This window comes from Manis javanica, chromosome 4, assembly GCF_040802235.1.
Source record: "Manis javanica isolate MJ-LG chromosome 4, MJ_LKY, whole genome shotgun sequence".
NCBI classification, from domain to species: Eukaryota; Metazoa; Chordata; class Mammalia; order Pholidota; family Manidae; genus Manis; species Manis javanica.
In genome coordinates, this window is record NC_133159.1 from 23,471,979 (window position 1) to 23,490,543 (window position 18,565).

An 18,565-nucleotide genomic window follows, 5' to 3' on the forward strand; every position below is an offset into this window, starting at 1 on the left:
ACCATCAGTACCAAGTAGAAATTCAGAGAGGCTAGATTAAATGTTACAGAAGAGAGAGTCTCAATTTGTGTGACATTGATTCTTTTTTTTTCTTTATAGGTTGCTATGGTGACAGACTATGGAGCCTTTATCAAAATCCCAGGCTGTCGGAAGCAAGGTGGGAGCCTATACCTTGAAATTCAGCCCTACCATTTCACTCTCTCTGCTGTGACCCCTACCACATGCTAATTTCAGGCTCTGTACTTTTCAGACGTTAGTTTTGTTTTTGTTTTTAGTATAGAAATATAAATACAGACAAATGATAGTTCATTTCCAGCAGGTTCTATTAACTCCGCTAGAGTGGTATTTCTGTGACTTGGGCCAGGGTATAGCTAACTCTTGGTTCACTCTTGGAACTAGCTCTTCCCTAGATTTTACTTGTGACCCTAGGCAAGTCACTTGACCTCTTTAGTCCAGGATTTTGGGGAGGGCAAGTTACTTACTCTCCAAGGCTGACATTGGGAGTTTTCTAGTACAAGGCACATGAAACAAAAATAGTACTGTAACCAGTACATATAGTATTATACATGTAATGCTTTAAATTTTCTTTATAAGTTGGTAGGCATTTGTTGAACATTTTTGGAGACTCTCTTTCACATCTATAATCTTACTTGTTTCTCAGAACAGTTGTGTTAAGTGGAAAGGCAAACTCCACAGATTTGATGGCCTGCTCAGAGGCCTTGACAAAGGATTAATAAAAAAAGGGGAAGTAGAAAAGGAGGCTAAGGGTATGAAAAGAATTCACAGGAGAAGAAATAGCAATTGGTCAATAAATATCTTAAAAGATGCTTATTCTTGGTACTGATTTAAAAATAACTTAAACAGTGGTACATCCGTAAAATGGATTACTACTCGGCAGTAGAAAGGATTGAGAATGAAGTAAATGAAACAACCTGAATCCATCTCCACAGACTTATGCTGAGTGGAAAATATTAATCCCAAAAGGTTATATACTTGATGATTCTAATATGTTACTTTTTTTTTTAAGAGTTCTATGGAGATCACATACCATTTTACCCAGAGTGTATAAGTCAGTCATTTTTTTTTGAATATTCACAGAATTTTGCAATCATAATCTAATTTGAGAACATTTTTGTCAGGCCTAAAAGAAATCCCACTCCTATTAGCAGTCACTCCAAATTTCCTATTCACTCTCTCCCAACTCCACCCCATGCTAAGCCTTAGGCAACCACCAGTCTACTTTCTACCTTTACATATGTACCTATTCTGCACATCTTTTTTAAAAGGAATCATACAACATGTGGTCTTTCGTGATTGGCTTCTTTCACTTGTTTTCAGGGTTCATCCATTTTGAAGCATACATCAGTACTTAATTCCTTTTTATTGCCATTCCAAAATGTAATACGGAATCAGTAACCAGTTCTCCAGTTCTCTAATTCTTTGATTCTCTGATACTAGCTGGGTATCATACAATTCAGTTGAATTCTGACACTAACTACCCAGAGGTAGCATCAGACTCCATGGGTTAAGGGCATAGACCCATAAGACTGCCCTCACCTCAGTTACCAGTTGCAAGTATTGAGTCCCCAGGTTTGCACATTTCTGTCAGATTTGCCTACAAATTTGAAGATGCCCATATCACCCTCCCAGGTTTTGGCAGTTTGCTAGAACAACCACAGAACTCAAGAAAATGCTATACTTACGATTATAGTTCATAATAAAGGATACAAAAATGAGTAGCCAGATGAGGAAATACGTAGGGGGAGGTCCAAAAGGGTCCCATGTGCAAGTCCTGCAATTGAGATACATCACCTTCTTGGCACATGGATGTGTTTGCCAACTCAGAAGCTCTCCAGACCTTATCGTTAGGGGTTTTGGTAGAGGATCCATTATGTAGGCACAATTGATTAAATCATTGGTCGTTGGTGATTTGGCTCACACGACAGCTCCTCTTCCCTCCCTGGAAGCCAGGAGATCAGGCTGAAAGTTCCAACCCTCTGGTCACATGTTGGTTCCTCTGATGGTTACCAGCCCCACCTTGAAGCTTTTCTAATAGTCACCTCATAGCGTAAACTTGGGTATGGTTGAAAGAGGATTGTTACGAATAACAAGATGTTCCTATCACTCAGGAAGTTCCAAGAGTTTAGGAGATCTGTATCAGGACCAGGGACAGTGGCATGGCTTTATTATCCAAGGGTCAGTGGTTGGACTTTTTTTAAAAAAATTTTGTGTTTTAAAAAATTGCAAAAGGTGAAAATCCATCTTCCATGAACATCTCTCCCCCCAGCAAACACAGTAGCCGATACTCTATCATGATGGTGTACTGTAGTTTTGCAAAATGTTACCATTGAGGAAACTGTGTAAAGCATACACAGGACCTCTGTATGCTTTCTTTTGACATGTGAATCTATTATTATCTCAAAATAGTTTTTAAAAAGTGATTTAAAACACTCGTAAGATCTTTAAGATTAACAGATATTAAAATGATTGCTATTGATACCCAGTGTTAGAAATGGTATTTCCAACAATAGTTTTACTTAACTACTGGGAGCATAAATTGTTACATATTTTGGCAATGCCTATTAACATTTGTAATACACTTACCCTTTAACCCAGCAATTCTTCTGCTGCATAGAATTAGGCAGATTATGTATATCTAGGCAGGACTAGAAGATGACGAAAAGAATGGTACCATATTTCTAACATGCTCTGATGCCGGTGACTTCTTCATTTTGCCAGAAAGGGTCAGTAGAAAGTTTTCATATGGTTCTACCCACACTGATGATACCTGACTGATAGCAGCTTTAAGATACCTTTGATTATAAGAAACAATTTGACTTCAGAGATGTTAAAATGAGGTGAAAAGGGGCATCTTTGAATTAATGAAACGGCGTACATTTCAGTTTACTGAAATGGAAAGATGTCCAGGATAATAAAATGAGAAAGCATGTGGCTGAAGAGTTTGTATAGCATGACTCTACCTGCCTTTTAAAGCATGTCTACATTTGCTGATGTATTTATGAAATCATAGCATATGTTTAGAAGAAAGTCTGGAAGAATATTCAACAAGTTGTTACAATGGCTACTTCTGGGGAGTTCAGTTTGCTAGGGGAGAGATGTACATGGAAGAGGGACTTTAACTTTGCAATTTTTAAATACAAATTTTTCTTTAAAAAGAGTCCAATTGCTGATCTTTAGATAATAAAGCCATTTCTCTAACCTTGAAGACTACTGTGCAGCAAATTGCATCTTGGCCTTAGAAACAGCTTACCAGCAGTGTCCAAGCTAGCAATCAGTGACTGTAATAAAGCTTTTCATTTTACGTTGGCTGGGATTTAATGAGGAGGAACTCATCACCATCCCTGTAGGGCGGCACCTCTTTTGGTCTAAAGACAGATTTCCTTGTTAGTGTACTTGTCATAGCTGTCAGTACATGAAAGTCCCATCCTTACTTGAGCACTTATGGGACACTCTGGGGACTCTGTGGGGGTTAAAGGCCTGCCACCTTCCAGCAGTCAGTCTTCAACTCACTTGTGTCCTGATTCTGTCAGGTGACGCCTCTGAATGTGGCTGCCAGTTTATGAATGAATTTGTTAGTCTGACAGCTGTGCTGAGACAAGCCTCAGAGAGGAGCTCAGGGGGCCAAATAATTAGGGGCAAACTGTGAGTTCTAATCCTGAGCTCTTCTGTAGGTTTATTAGCTAATTTAAGCAGTTGTATTTTGAGTTCTTTGCTCTTTAAGGAGGAAGGTTATTAAGTCCCCCTGAAAGGACTGAGTTGTGAAATAACTGGTCTCCAGATTTTAACATTTTGATTCAGGAAGGTAGACTGTAATTTGAATTATTTTTCTTAAACTTTTGTTCTCAGACTTCTTTAACTGCTATTGAATTGAAGACCCCATCCTTGTATTCAGATCTAAACTAGAATTTCTTTCCTCCCTTATAGTATTTTTTCTCTACTACCCTCTGCCCACCAGTACTAGAGTATAACATTCTGAGAGCAGATTGTTCAACATTATACTTTCAAAGTGCCTTGCTTATGGTGGAAGCTCAAATATTTTTTCAATGAATTCAGTTTAACAAATAATTACTGAGTCCTGTTTTCTGGTCACTATGCTAGGTGGGTAGACAGAGATAAGAAAACATAGTCCCTGCTGCTCTCAGATTGTTTTCTAGAGATGTAAACAAATTATAATATAGTGTAATAAAATGAGTGAAGTTACACGTACCCACTAAGCTGTGGATTAGTCAGGCTATTGGGATGTCAGGGCCTAAAGCAGTACCTGAGTTATAGAGGTACAGTAGTTCAGTACATTTTATTTAATGAGTAAGTGAATTCTAGTCTCTGCTCTACCGTTTACTAGCTTCTTGATTTCAGCAACTTGCTTAGTCCTTAAGCATTTATTTGCTTATCTATGAAATGGAAATGATGTATATATTTTAGAGTTTCTTGGCTGGGGGGATCATGTTTTACTCATCTTTGGATCCATTTTTGCCTACAGTATAGTGGATGTTTAGTAAATGTTTGAATGAATCCTTAGTTCCAACAAGATGAAGGATGTGAAAGCACTTTAGCTTATGTGCTTACATTATTGTCATACAGCATTGATTGGAGATAACTTATTTGAAAAGTCTAGAAAGGAATTTAAGTCCTCCAAAGATAAAGGAGACCTTTTATGTTGATTTTTTTGGCTGCAGCTATCCCCTAATGGTTTATAATTTTTACCTTTCTCCTTTATTGTCAGTGGAAGTTGAGAAAGAAATAAATGTTGAACAATACAGTTGGGAGAATATTTTTAAGGGAACAATAATAGACTAACTTTGTTTTTCTCATGATGATTGAGATGCTGGCTCTCTCCAAGTTGTCAGAATTTTTTTTTCCTATTTTACCAGCAGACTCAGATGGGATTCATTCTGCTTAAGTATCATGTTGGGTTTATTGAACATGATGATGGACTTAATATGCCTTTTGGACATTTGTGTCTTCATGTCAGGAATCCAGACACAAAACTGTTCTGAAGAACTCCTTTCCACGTGGTACGACAAACAAGCATTTTTGTTTGTTTGTTTCTGTTTGTTTTGGAGCATATGCTAGAACAGAATTAGATGTGTTTCTGCTATTTATAGATGAGATCATCTTTTTTTTTAATTTAAAAATAACACAGATCAATAATAAAGAAAAAATGGAGAACTGTCAGTATGTTGTAGAAGACCTGTCTGTGGGAGATAGACTCATATTTGAATTACACTTTTTTCTTTATCTGCTTTGTGACAGTGGACAGTTTACTTAATTTCTAGATTGTTTCCTCATGTGAACCTATGTCTTGAAATTGGTGTAGAAATTAAAGGAATGGGTGGATGTACTATATTTAGTGAGGTGCCCAGCATAGAATGAGGGGAACTCAAATGTTTTATTAGATGTTTATTATATATGGTGTTCTCTACCATGTACACTTAATTCAACTGTTGGCGGTGTATGTGGGTAACAATGAAGTTCCTCCCAAGAATTCAGACTGTTTTCTAAGATTGAAACTAGTGATGAATTTCCCATACAAAGTAGAGGATTAGCCATAGATAGAAATATACTGAGTAATTGCTATAAATCTGTGACTGAAGAGATGTGAACACTCAAGACTTTGACAAGATTATCTGGGTGTGATTCCAGGGAAAAGGGATTGAAATGAAATTGTAATTTAGATTGATTGTATCATTCAATCTAGAAAGAGATTATATGAACAGGTAGGGGTTTGTCAGCCTGAAAGTCTGAGAATGTGAAGTTGGCAGTGTTTGTCTTGACTTATTTAGGGCAGAAATGAATCTTGTAAAGGAGCTAGAGAGATGGATTCTTCTATGAGGAAGCAATAGTTAAACCATTAAAACTTTATGGACTAGAAACATATTTCAAAACATTTTTCTCCTTTTTTGTTCTGATTCTATGTTGAAGCAATTGCTGGTTACTGTTAATTTTTCAGGTATTTGATACCAGGGGCAGGGGGTAGTTTAACTAGATAAGGACTGAGAACCTTCCAGGTATAAGAAAAGTATATCATCTGTTGTAAATTGGTAAATTTGTGAGTTGTGTCCATCCCTGAACCAATCACTAAATTAACAGTCCAGTTAATATATTTTAGTATAAAGCATCTGCATGCTGAAGACTCCTATGTTTATATCTTCAGTTCATACCCCTCCTCTGAGCTACAGACTTAATATCCAACTGCCTAACTGACATTTGCATTCAAAACTGAGGGCTAAACCATTTCCCTTGTTTAATTGACCCTATAAACTAAGGCCTTTTGGTGATAAGGCATTAATGTCTCAACTCTAAAAATTTTGCACCCTAGCACAATAATTTTTTTTTAATATGAATTTTTTTAATTAAGGTATCACTGATATGCACTCTTATGAAGGTTTCACAGGAAAGCATTATGTTTACTGCATTCACCCATATTATCAAGTCACCCCCATGCCCTACTGCAGTCACTGTCCATCAGCATAGCAAGATGCCACAGAGTTGCTACACTGTCTTCCCTGTGACTCCCCACACCATGTGTACCAATCATAATACCCCTCAATTCCCTTCTCCCTCCTTCCTCCCCCACCCTCCCCCACTCCTCCCCTTTGGTAACGGCTAGTCCCTTCTTGGAGTCTGTAGCACAACTATTTGTTTTTTTTTTTTTTGGTATCATTAATCTACAATTACATGAAGAACATTATGTTTACTAGGCTCCCCTCTTCACCAAGTCCCCCCCACAAACCCCATTACAGTCACTGTCCATCAGCATAGTAAGATGCTGTAGAATCACTACTTGTCTTCTCTGTGTTGTAGCACAACTATTTTTATATTCATTTTTGGTCTGTGTCCATATGAAGCATAGTTTTACATAATTTCAGTCATAATGTAAATATCATTTTACATTTTGCTTTCAAGCTATTTTTATGTTTAAAAATACTGCATGCTCCCTTGCACTCTTCACCATGTAAGAACTTATTCACTATGTAAGAACTTGTTCACCATGTAAGAACTTGTTCGTTATGCTTCAGAAGATTGGAGACTGTTGAGAATTAGGCTTGGGGTTGATTAATGATTGTGCATTGAGTCCCCTATACAGAATTTTATTGTTGTTAACAACCATTTGATCAATAAATATGAGAGATGCCCTCTCAAAATAAATAAATAAATAAATAAAAATGAATAAAAATATTGCATGCTCGTTATAGAAAAATAAGGGGAAAAACTACAAAAGAAAATGATCATTATATGATATTACTCCCACACAGAGATAGGCACTGTTAACTTTCTGGTATATTACTTTATAGTCACATGTGTGCATAAAATTTAACATTGAGATTAAGATTAAACTGTATATACATTTTGTAGCTTTTTACACTTAAGGAAACTTAAATATTTCTCCATCTTTTAAAAAGGCTTTTTGTAAACATTTAAATAACATTCTATCATTCATATATACCACATAGTCATTTTAAATTGTTTCCAGTTTTTTGCTGTTAATACTTTGAGAAATGCCATGTTTAACCAGGAGAAATGCCGGGACCAAAAATTACCCTACTTTGGGATCAGGTGGGAGAAGGACAAATGGTTCATGCCATTATTTCTTTGTTTGTGGTACTCCCATTAAGTAGTCCTTCTGTTAAAGGAAAGAAAAAAAATGTTCTTTCAAATATATTTGGTTCAATATTAATTTCCTTTATTACTTCTATTAGTATTAGAGGAAAGAAGTGAATTTTAGGATAAGAGGACAGCTGCAGCCAAAAAATGTCAAAGTGAAAGGTTTCTCTTTCCTTTAGGGCATCTGAATTTCCTCTCCAGACTTTCCAGTTAGTCTGGTCTGCTCATTACAACATCATGGGGGAAAAAAAACAGCTTCATGAATTTTACCCAATTTGGAAATTATGTGATGGTCTAAAATAAAAAATACAGACTGTAAGATATATATAAAACAATTTGGAGGACACAGAGTTACTTAGAGAGCTAGACTATCAACCTCCAGAGTCAGCTGAAGTAGGTATGTGAGACGACCAGAGACCATGGTCAGAGAAAGCAGTGGCTTCCAAGGAGCTTCAGACACAGAGGGCAGATGCTTTGAGTTACAAGCGTGGCCTGACATGCTGTGGATGCATGAGTGTGAGAGGGAAATTAAGAGAAAGAGAATAAAGGTTAATAATTCTCCCAGGCAACTTCAGGGCAGACAGTTATTTTGGATATAAATCTTTGACTTTTCAGTTTTTCTTCAGATTCCTTGTTTATGTTCATTCAAAATAATTGTTTATTCATTTCACCCAGAATAGACATACAGTTGACCCTTGAATAACATGTGTCTGAACTTCCCAGGTCCCCTTATATGCAGATTTTTTTCAATAAATACATTGGAAATCTTTTGGAGATTTGCAACAATTTGAAAAAAAAAACGTTTTCTTTTCTCTAGCTTACTTTATTGTAAGAATACAGCATATAATACATATAACATACAAAATATGTTTTAATTGACTATGCTATTAGTAAGGTTTCTGGTCAGCAGTACACTATTTGTAGTTAAGTTTTTGGGGAGTCAAAAGCTATACATGGATTTTCGGCTTTAGTAGGGGTTCAGTGTCCCTTGTAAAGGCCTGCGTTTAGTTGTTTTGTTTGTTCTGGAACCCCTTGCATTGTTCAAGGGTCAACTGTAGTTTTCTCTATTATTAAAACATTTGAAAAGAAAAGGAGAAAATTATCCTATGATCTTATACCTTAGTATAACCATTGTTACATCATTTTAGATCATTCTAATTTTTAAAACCCATTTTAAGCATTCATAATCATACTCTACAATTTTGCATTGTACTTTTGTTATTTATTTATTTATTTTTATTTTTTGATTAATTAATTAATTTATTTATTTTACATGAAGAGCATGATGTTTACTAGGCTCTCCCTTCACCAAGTCCCCCCCCGACAAACCCCATTACAGTCACTGTCCCTCAGCATAGTAAGATGTAGAATTACTATTTGTCTTCTCCGTGTTGCACAGCCCTCCCTTTTCTGCCCCCATATTACACATGCTAATCGTAATGCCCCCTTTCTTCTTCCCCGCCCTTATCCTTCCCTTCCCTCCCATTCTCCCCAGTCCCTTTCCCTTTGTTAACTGTTAGTCCATTCTTGGGTTCTGTGATTCTGCTGCTGTTTTGTTCCTTCAGTTTTTCTTTGTTCTTATACTCCACATATGAGTGAAATCATTTGGTATTTGTCTTTCTCCACTTGGCTTATTTCACTGAGCATAATACCCTCTAGCTCCATCCAGGTTGTTGCAAATGGTAGGATTTGTTTTCTTCTTATGGCTGAATAATATTCCATTGTGTATATGTACCACATCTTCTTTATCCATTCATCTACCAATGGACTATTATTTATTTTTATGAGAAATTGCTAGTTGCCTCTAGTGCTTGATACCTAGTACAAAGTCAATAAATATTTACTAAAGGATGAATTGTTAACATGTTTTTACATAACCTTTTGAGCATCTTTTTTAATGGACCATCTGTTGTTGACTTATTACTCTGTTGTTGGGTATTAGGCTATAAATGATTGTCTAAAACATATTGAGAATTTTGATGTAGGTAGCTTTTTCTTTGTATAAGGTTATTTCCTTAGAACAGATTTCCAGAAGTGATTATGGGTCAAATTATTAGTCAGAACTCTTGGTTGCAAGGGATAGAAACACAGTTGGGGAATGTTTGACTACCTTCACTGGGGAGTGCAGAATAAATCTATCTTGCCCCAGTGCTAAATCAAGTGCTCCAATTATGCCCTTGGGGCTTTGTCTTGTTTACCAGTGCTCTTTGCTTCATTCTGGCCAACTCTTGCCACATGGTGTTAAAGATGGACCTGGGTAAAATTGTAGTTTATAATCCTGGCAAACATACTGAAAAATATTTGATTTAGCTAGTGTCTTGTGTCTCTCCCTGAACCAGTCAATTACTGTGGCCAGTGGGATAAAGTACTTTGATTGACTAAGCATATGCCATATGCCCACAGTTGGGGTGAGGTCAGCTCCACCAGATCACATGGCCTGACTAGATTATTTTAGAATGTAAGGAATGTGGTTCTCCCAGGAAAGGAACTCGGACAGACGGGAAAAGGATATCTGTTGTTTTATTAAATTATTTAATAATTATTCCATCATTTAATCTTCAATTTCATTAAATATTTTTTATTGCTCTTGATAGTCATTGCTGAATGATTTCTAAAAATTTATACTAGCCCTGGCAATAATTCTTATTTTGCTATATTCTCAACATTCTTATTTTCTAAATATTTTGCTACTTTAATAAAAATGGCACCTTGTTTATACTTCCTTTTTCAGTTAACATCTATCATAACTATTTTCTGTAACTGTAATTTAAATGGTTGCTTATTCTTGCATTTCATAGGTTTGCTATAGTTTACCAAGCTATTTTCCAATTACTGGTCATTTGGGTCGTTTCATAGTTTTTTGTAAACTTTTGTAGGTAGTAATGCTGCCGGTCCATAGGTTTTTGCCTCTGTTGAGTTTTTTCTTTTGGAAAAATTCTAATGATATTTTTGCATCAAACGTATAAACATCTTTATGCCCCTTGCTTTCAAAGAATTTTACTAACTTGTATTTTTACTAGTATTAATTGTAGTTATTGTGTCACATTTTTACTAACATCAAGCATTATTTTTAAAGAGTATTTGTTAGTTAAGTACAAAAAGAGATCTTGAATTCTTTTAATTTTCAGTTTTAAATTAACAAATATTTTTCAGTGAATCTTCAACTCCTGTCTTCCCCTTACCTTGTTATTTAGAGTGCAAATACCAAGACATACCCTGTTCTTTATGCCATTTATTCTTGTGCCCAGGTCTGGTCCATCGAACTCACATGTCATCCTGTCGTGTGGATAAGCCCTCTGAGCTAGTAGATGTTGGAGACAAAGTGTGGGTGAAGCTTATTGGTCGAGAGGTAAAGTTCTATGCAACTTTCATGTGTTTAGAAAGAATTAGGAAAATCTGGGGATTTTATTGGTATTTTATGATGATGAGTGTGTATATGTTTGGTTAACTGTGGCTGATCTTATTTTTGAGTCCTGCCACTGTATTCTGCGATTTAAACCTTTTGGCTGTTTACCCTGCAAGCACAGAAGGAATGGTGTCAACTGTACTAAGTGTGGTGCAAAAGTACATGTTTATAAAACTTCCCTCCCTGAAGTTTACCCAAATGATAGGTGGGAAGTAAAAAAAAAAACAGAAAAGAACTAAACAGAGAGAAGGAAGTTAATTGGGACTAGTCTTTATTACAACTTCCAAAGAATACCTGCCAGATACACTTCAATTTGGACCAGAATCAACAAGGACACAGAGTTTACAATCGTTTATTTTTCCTAATACCTGGTACCATACAGTGTGAGGGAAGTGAGAAAGGTCTGAAGGACCCTGTTATAACAACTCACTGAAGGGTATGAGGGCTGTGCGTGTGGGCAGACCTCAGGAGAAATGGGAATTGACACTGAGGCTCTTCTAGCAAGAGAAGGGCAGGGGAGACAGGCCTGAAAGAGACAGTATTCAGCAATATTTGAGTGCTTAATGTGTACTAGTGTGAGGGATACAAGTGAGCCGGACAGCAATGGCCACAGCTGTTATGGAGCTTATGTAGACTATAATTGGAGGAGACAAATATAAAAGTAAACAAGCACATACATAAAATAATTGCAAATTATAATGAGTGCTGTAATGGGTTCAAACAATATCAGAGGTAGACTTAGGTAAAGTGATCAGGAACAAGCTCTCTGAGGAGATAGAATATGAGCTGAGACCCAAAGAAAAAGGAACTAATTGTATACAAAGTTGAGATAAAACTATTCCAGGCCAAGAGAAGAACTGTTGCAAGACGCTGAAGTGAAGAAGGGCTTCAAATGCTGGAGGAAGTGAAAGAAGATCAGTGTGGCTAACAATTGTCTTAATATTTAAAATGCTCTAGACTAAGTCTAAAAGGAGATCTAGTCTATAGGAATGTTCTGAAACCCATTCTAGGCTCATGATTCTGAGCCGATTATTAGGCTTTCTTAACTGGAAGAAGCAGCGTTTATTTTCTGCCTGCTAACCTCCACAGACTTTATAGATTGCTGAGCAGCCATTTCTGTCTCTACCCCCAGACGGACTAGAATGAGATGAAAACCATTTCCTCAAGTTGTTTTGCCACAGGATCTGCCTGTTACACATACTAGTACACAGTGTCCCTAGCATGGGGCCTCGGCCTTTAGAGAAGGTTAATATTCGTTAGGATGACAAAAGCTTCCATTCTGAGTCAGATAATTACAGACCAGCAGTCTAAGTGATGTCTCTGAGCTTTTGGTGATTTTGCTTTTGTCTTTTTCAGATGAAAAATGATAGGATAAAAGTATCCCTCTCCATGAAAGTTGTCAACCAAGGAACTGGGAAAGACCTCGACCCCAACAACGTTATCATTGAGTAGGTACAAGACTTAGAAAGGCTAAAATCCTTCCGCCTATCAAACCACAGAATGCTGTAGGGAATCAGTCCGACCTGGGAACCCTACCATTTATAGATGGTGATATTGCTGAGTTATGTAATCTTTGTAATCTTTGATTTTCAGAGGTACAAAATGTAGGTCACACTTTACCGGGTAGAGTTCTAAGATGAAATGCTGACATGCAAACCCCTAGCATAGATGTCCTCTATCAACGATTTTGTTTCCTTCCCTGTATTTTCCATCTGCATTTTAACCAGTTAGCTACCAAGCATGCATGAAGTACCTGTTACTTGCTTCTCTCCGAGCACTAGGGCTGAAAAAAAGTAGAGACCATGTGGGAGGACAGGGTAATCTAGAAGCAACAGTGGGGCTTAGACTCCTGTGTGTTGGGATATATTGTGTTCTGAACACAACACCTTACTTTCATTGGCTCTCCTGACCTTTCATTTAGGGATGAAATACTTTATGCCTCGTAGGATAATGTCCGGTGATACAGGGCATTTGCTGTCTATCTCAAAGTCTTGAATATAAGCTATTGATTTCTTACCAGGGGTTCCTAGATCTCTAAGCACCCTTGAAGGAGTCTTGGGGGTTTATGAACTGTTACCAGTGTTTCAGAAAGCCAACCAAAATCATACATTTATCTTGAGGTTAACCATGACATTACTTGTTGCTTTTGATGATAAAATATACCGTTGTTTATCTCATGCTAGTCAGGTGCTCCCATGTGCATGTGCCAGGCAGTTAATGTACCTTTGTCAATCTAATTCTCATAACAACTTCCAAAGTGGGTGTTTGTATTTTACTTTATATTTCTAGTTTCTAGCTTGATGCTTGGTGATGAGTAACTTGCCTGTGGTTATGTAGCAAATTATAGTGGGTCAGGGACTTGAATCTAGGTCTCCCTGACATTAAAGCTAGTGCTTTTTCACCACATGATGCTTCTAGCTGTTGCATGTGTCTTAGAGAGTTTGTCCATTTTCTGTAGTTTAGTCTGTAAATATTGACATGTTTATAGGAGCTAAGTATTGATGAAACACTTTCTAGTCACAAAGAAATATTTTATAACTCAGAGCTCAAAAATGTTAAAATCTGGCATTTACTGATTACATTGTAATAAATTGCTTCTGCTCCAAAGAATCCTATGCTCTACAGATTCATTAAAAAGCGGTGGAATTGCCCAAAACCATCCTTTAAAGGGTAAAATATAAAACAAGTAAGGTAAAGAGCTATCTTTCTTTCTCTAAGAAAGGGAAAGGGCTCCCTGGCTTTGTGCTGTACATGCCTCTGTGTATAGGCTATTTCTAGTAATAACCAAGTAGCTAAACAGTAATTTTTGTTATAAACTTTGTCTAGAGCTGCCTTCAGGGGAAGAAGCATGGTATAGTGGGATGATGATAGGTTTTAGAGTTAGACTTGAATCAGAAGGAGGGCTAGTGCTGCTGCGGATTAGTATATGACCTTGAGCAGATTACTTAGCTTTTCTGAACCTCAGCTTCTTCACTATGAAATGGAGGTAGGTAGTGACACCTACGTCTCAGAAATGACGGATTAATTTAAATACAATCCTGTTTGTAAAGAGCCTAGCTTAGTTTCTTATCTAGTCAATAGTAGAAACTCAATACATAGTAGAGATACTTACAGTTTTGTTTTAAAATGTCTCTGTTTTTTGTTTTTCCTCTCTCTGAGGTTATCACACCTTTTCTTTTCAAACAATATCCGTGAGATCCACAGGAGCATGGGCCATGTCTTACCTTTTTTTTTTTTTTCATGTATTACCTTTCTTATCTCCCATGTGTAGCAGTTGTTGAGTTGGTTCACTCACTCAACAAACTGGGTTCATGTTCTGTATGAAGTACGGTGGCAATACCAAAGTTTCTGCTTAAGGATCTTACTGCCTAGTGTAATGAGATAATTATGCAAATAACATTAATATAGGACAACATACAATAAATGCTAAGAGAGTGGTTTAAAGAAAGGCGTGTAGGAATCACTTGAAAAGGAAGAGCTGATTTCAGGCCCTGATGGTGAGAGAAGAGGTGGCATTTTTGCTAGGTCTTCAAGAATGGATAAGATTTTGTCAGGCAGCAGGGGAAGGAATGGTATTCCAGGCAGAAGAAATAGTTTGAGGAAAGGCATGAGGTGAGAAAGCACAAGGCATTCAGGGATCTTGTTTAAGAAAAGACTAGGGTGTGGTCATATACTAGAATGTTAGGCTTAAAAGATATGTTGGGGTCAGATTGTGGAGAGCTTTGAATGTCAATCAAAGAATATATATGAATTTTTAAAGCCTTTGAGTGGGAGAGGCTCCTGATCAGATTAATCTTTGCAGGTACCCAGTTCTCTGGTCTAGTCCTGTTATGCTCAGTATCTTCATGCAGTCTCTAGCCACACACGGTTTGTTACTACCTTTCATTTTCCACTAAAATCTAGCTATCTTACATTTCATCCTCTCTACCCCAAACTGTTAAAGAGGCCATCTAATAAATAAATTTACAAATAGAAAGGGGCTAAAGGCAATTTCCAAGTAGGTTTGGCCAGCATATTATAGTCTTTAAAAAGAGCATTTATGATTCACCATACTGTAATTATCTGTTTATATGTCTCCCTCCTCTGCTAGATCTAACCTCCCTGAGGAAAAGAACCATGTTCTATCATTTTAATACATTTACTCTTAGCACTAGTGCTAGCACAGGTGCTTGCCACTTATTAGTTGAACTGAAAAAAGAAAGATTAGTCCAACTGAGTGAGCTGGATGGATTGGAGGAGGAAAATTGGAGGCAGGGAGACCAGTGAGGGGATTATTACAATTTAGGTGAAATGTAGTGAAGCCTAAACTAGCATGATGGCTTTGAACATAGAAAGGAAGAGGTGGTGAGTGACACATTTGTTGAATTGAGTGTTACGTCGAAGATGTGATTTGGCATGTAGTATATTAGAATCCACAGACTGTTGGAATTGATCGTAATGAGGGTTTGCTTAAATTGTCTCAGGGCCACTTGAAACTCACTTCTGCAGATAAGGACATCTGAAAGTCATGCAGTTTGTGACTTGCTCAAGTTATGTTCCTAGGATCCTGCCCTGGTTTTTAAAAAATTTTTATTTTATGGTGGTGAGAACACTTAAGAGGAAATTTACCCTCTTAACAAATGTTTAGGTGTACTGTAGAGTATTGTTATTATACTATAGGGAAACTTTTGTACAGTAGAGCTCTAGAACTTATTTTGCTGAACTGAAGCTTTATGCCCATTGATAAGTAACTCCCCATTTCCCTCCCCACCTCCCTCATCTGGGCTTTGTTACTCAAGCTTCACTCTTTGAAAGGACTCTCTTCCATGACCCGGACCAGTCAGTTGGCTCCCTATCCTTTGAGTAAGACTGTTCTAGGGCAAAAGCTAGGGATTTGAGCAGACATTTTCAAAATTTAAATCATGCTCATCTGTACTGTCTAACTGAGTAGCCACCAGTTACATATAGCTATTTAAATGTAAATTTAAAAATTAAATAAAATTTAAAATCCAGTTCCTCAATCACACTAACCATATTTTAAGTGCTCCATGCCACAGACATAGTCAACAGTACAGACACAAATTTATAGAACTTTTCCACCATTGCTTTCTGTGCTAGATGGTGTACTGCCTGCTCGGATACAGGGAAGAGCAAGACACAGACTTTACCTTTGAAGTCCTGCTCCTGGAACAGAGGGAAAGGCAAATGTAAACAAAGCTAACAAAATAAAATGATCAGAGAGTAAAACGCTGTGAAAGCACCAAAGAGTAACTCTGCTTGTGGTGCAGGGAGCATTTTGTAGAAGTTGCAGTATTTGAGCCAATATTGAAGAATGAATGGGACAGAATATGGAATACCTTTGTCCTGCCCATTTTCTCTCTTGATCCTGCACAGTCCATGAAACTGTTGGCTAAAATATGTGACGTGGGTAACTTTGTTCTACTTTTTTGATGTTGTTATTCCTGCATTTATCTGGCAAATGTGGCTTGTTTGATAGAACATTTCTGTTTTTGCTGGACTTTATAGAGACATGGTGAATTGTTGGAAAATCTTAGATGAAGTAAGAGTTCAAAGTTAAGAAGTTCAGGTAAAACATTTGCAGCAGCATGGATGAAGCTGGAGGGTATTATGCTCAGTGAAATAAGCCAGGTGGAGAAAGACAAGTACCAAATGATTTCCCTCATCTGTGGAGTACAAGAACAAGCAAAAATGAAGGAAGAAAACAGCAGCAGACTCACAGACTGTAAGAAGGGACTAGTGATTACCAAAGGGAAGGGGTTGGGGAGGGTGGGTGGGGAGGGAGGGTGAAGGGGATTAAGAGGCACTATGATTAGCACACATAGTGTAGGTGGGTCACAAGGAAGGCAGTTAGCACGGAGAAGACAAGTAGTGACTATAGCATCTTACTACGCTGATGAACAGTGATTGCAATGAGGGGTGGGGGGGACTTGATAATATGGGTGAATGCTGAAACCACAGTGTTGCTCATGTGAAACTTTCATAAGATTGTATAGCAATGATACCTTAATAAAAAAAAAAGTTCAGGTAAAAAATTATGATATTCTGGGTGAAGAGCAAAGAATTTCAAGAAACCATGGTCTAAAGTATGGGAGAAATAAACACAATAAGGTATTATAGAAAGGGTTCATGCTCTAGAGAAGAAATATCAATATATCATGTAATAAAGTGATGTGTGGATAGGATACAGTTTGAGTTTGAAAGTGAGAGTGATGGAAAGTGATGCCTTTCAAATATTTCCTGAGTACCTACTCTGTACAGGTACTATGTGTTACAGTAAAGGTAAAAGGTAAGAGCTATGACAACCGGGGTGTCTAGGCTCTGCTGGAAGGAGTATAACTGGTAAACACACTTGAAAAACTGTCTGGCAGTGTCTACTCCAGCTGATGCCCAACAACCCGCCAGTTCTACCCCTACCTGGAAGTAGGTGTTTCCCAACAGAAATGTTTACATATGTGTTCATTGAAAGACCTGTGCTGGAAAGTTCACAGAAGCACTGTTCATAATAGAAATTACTCAAGATACCCATCAACAGCAAAATAAACATTGCAACAACATGGATGGAGCTAGAGGGTATTATGCTCAGTGAAATAATACCCTGCAGAGAGTGGGTATGAAAATTCACAACCACACACTACAATATGGATGAATCTCACAAACAAGCACAAGAAGCCAGACACAGAAGGGTCCATACTCTATGATTCCACTTATATGATTCACAAAAATAATTACGACTGATCTGTGCTGTTAGAAATGAGAATAGTATTTACCTTTGGGGGAGGCATGGTGACTAGAAGGGCTTCTGAGGTGCTGGAAATGTTCTGTTTCTTTATGAACACCTTTCTGCATGTATGTTATACTTTGGTTAAAAGCTAAGAATTTTGCACAGGGAAGACAGTATAGCCCAGAGAAGATAAGTAGTGAGTCTATAGCATCTTACTATGCTGATGGACAGTGACTATACTGGGATATGTGGTGGGGACTTGATCATGGGGGGAATCTACTAACCACAGTATTGCTCATGTGGTGTGTATTAATGATATCAAAATTTTAGGAAAAGGTTAGAAAATTTAAAAAGTGCTATGGGAAAGAGATTAATTCTGGCTGAGTGGCTTAGGGAAGAAGACTTAATAGAAACAAGTGGTAACTAAGCAGATCTTTAAAATGTTTAGGTGTAGAGGTGGTAAGGTGGGAGTAAAGACAGGAGCACAGCATTTCAGAGAGAGGGAACTGCCTGAGCAAAAGCAGTGAACCATTTGGAGAAGGAAAAATGGTTTGGTTTGGCTGGAGCATATTGTACAAGTAAAGAAGAGCCGGAAAATGGAAAAGTAGATTAGAGACAAATTATGAAAGGTAAGGAATTTGGACTTCATTTTCTAGGAAATCTCAGAAGGTCTTTTAAACCCAGGAGTGACTTTGTAAAGGTTGTAGGGGCCTTTGTGGGTGAGTAATTATATCTTCATCCTCAGTGCATTGGTGAGATGAAGTTGAGTCCCATTCATAATTATTACTTCAGAGCCTTGTCCTGAATGAAAC

General features: G+C 37.4%; 1 protein-coding gene across 2 annotated transcripts in view; it reads left to right on the forward strand.

Annotated features, from left to right (window-relative positions):
* The window catches only part of ZCCHC17 (zinc finger CCHC-type containing 17), a 40,944-nt gene that overhangs the window by 10,471 nt on the left and 11,908 nt on the right, over positions 1-18,565 (forward strand). For both annotated transcript variants that reach the window (XM_017678216.3, XM_017678217.3), the window contains 3 exons: positions 100-157; positions 10,875-10,975; positions 12,389-12,480. In XM_017678216.3, the coding sequence (XP_017533705.1) occupies positions 100-157; positions 10,875-10,975; positions 12,389-12,480 (251 nt within the window). The remainder of the gene's footprint in view (positions 1-99; positions 158-10,874; positions 10,976-12,388; positions 12,481-18,565) is intronic.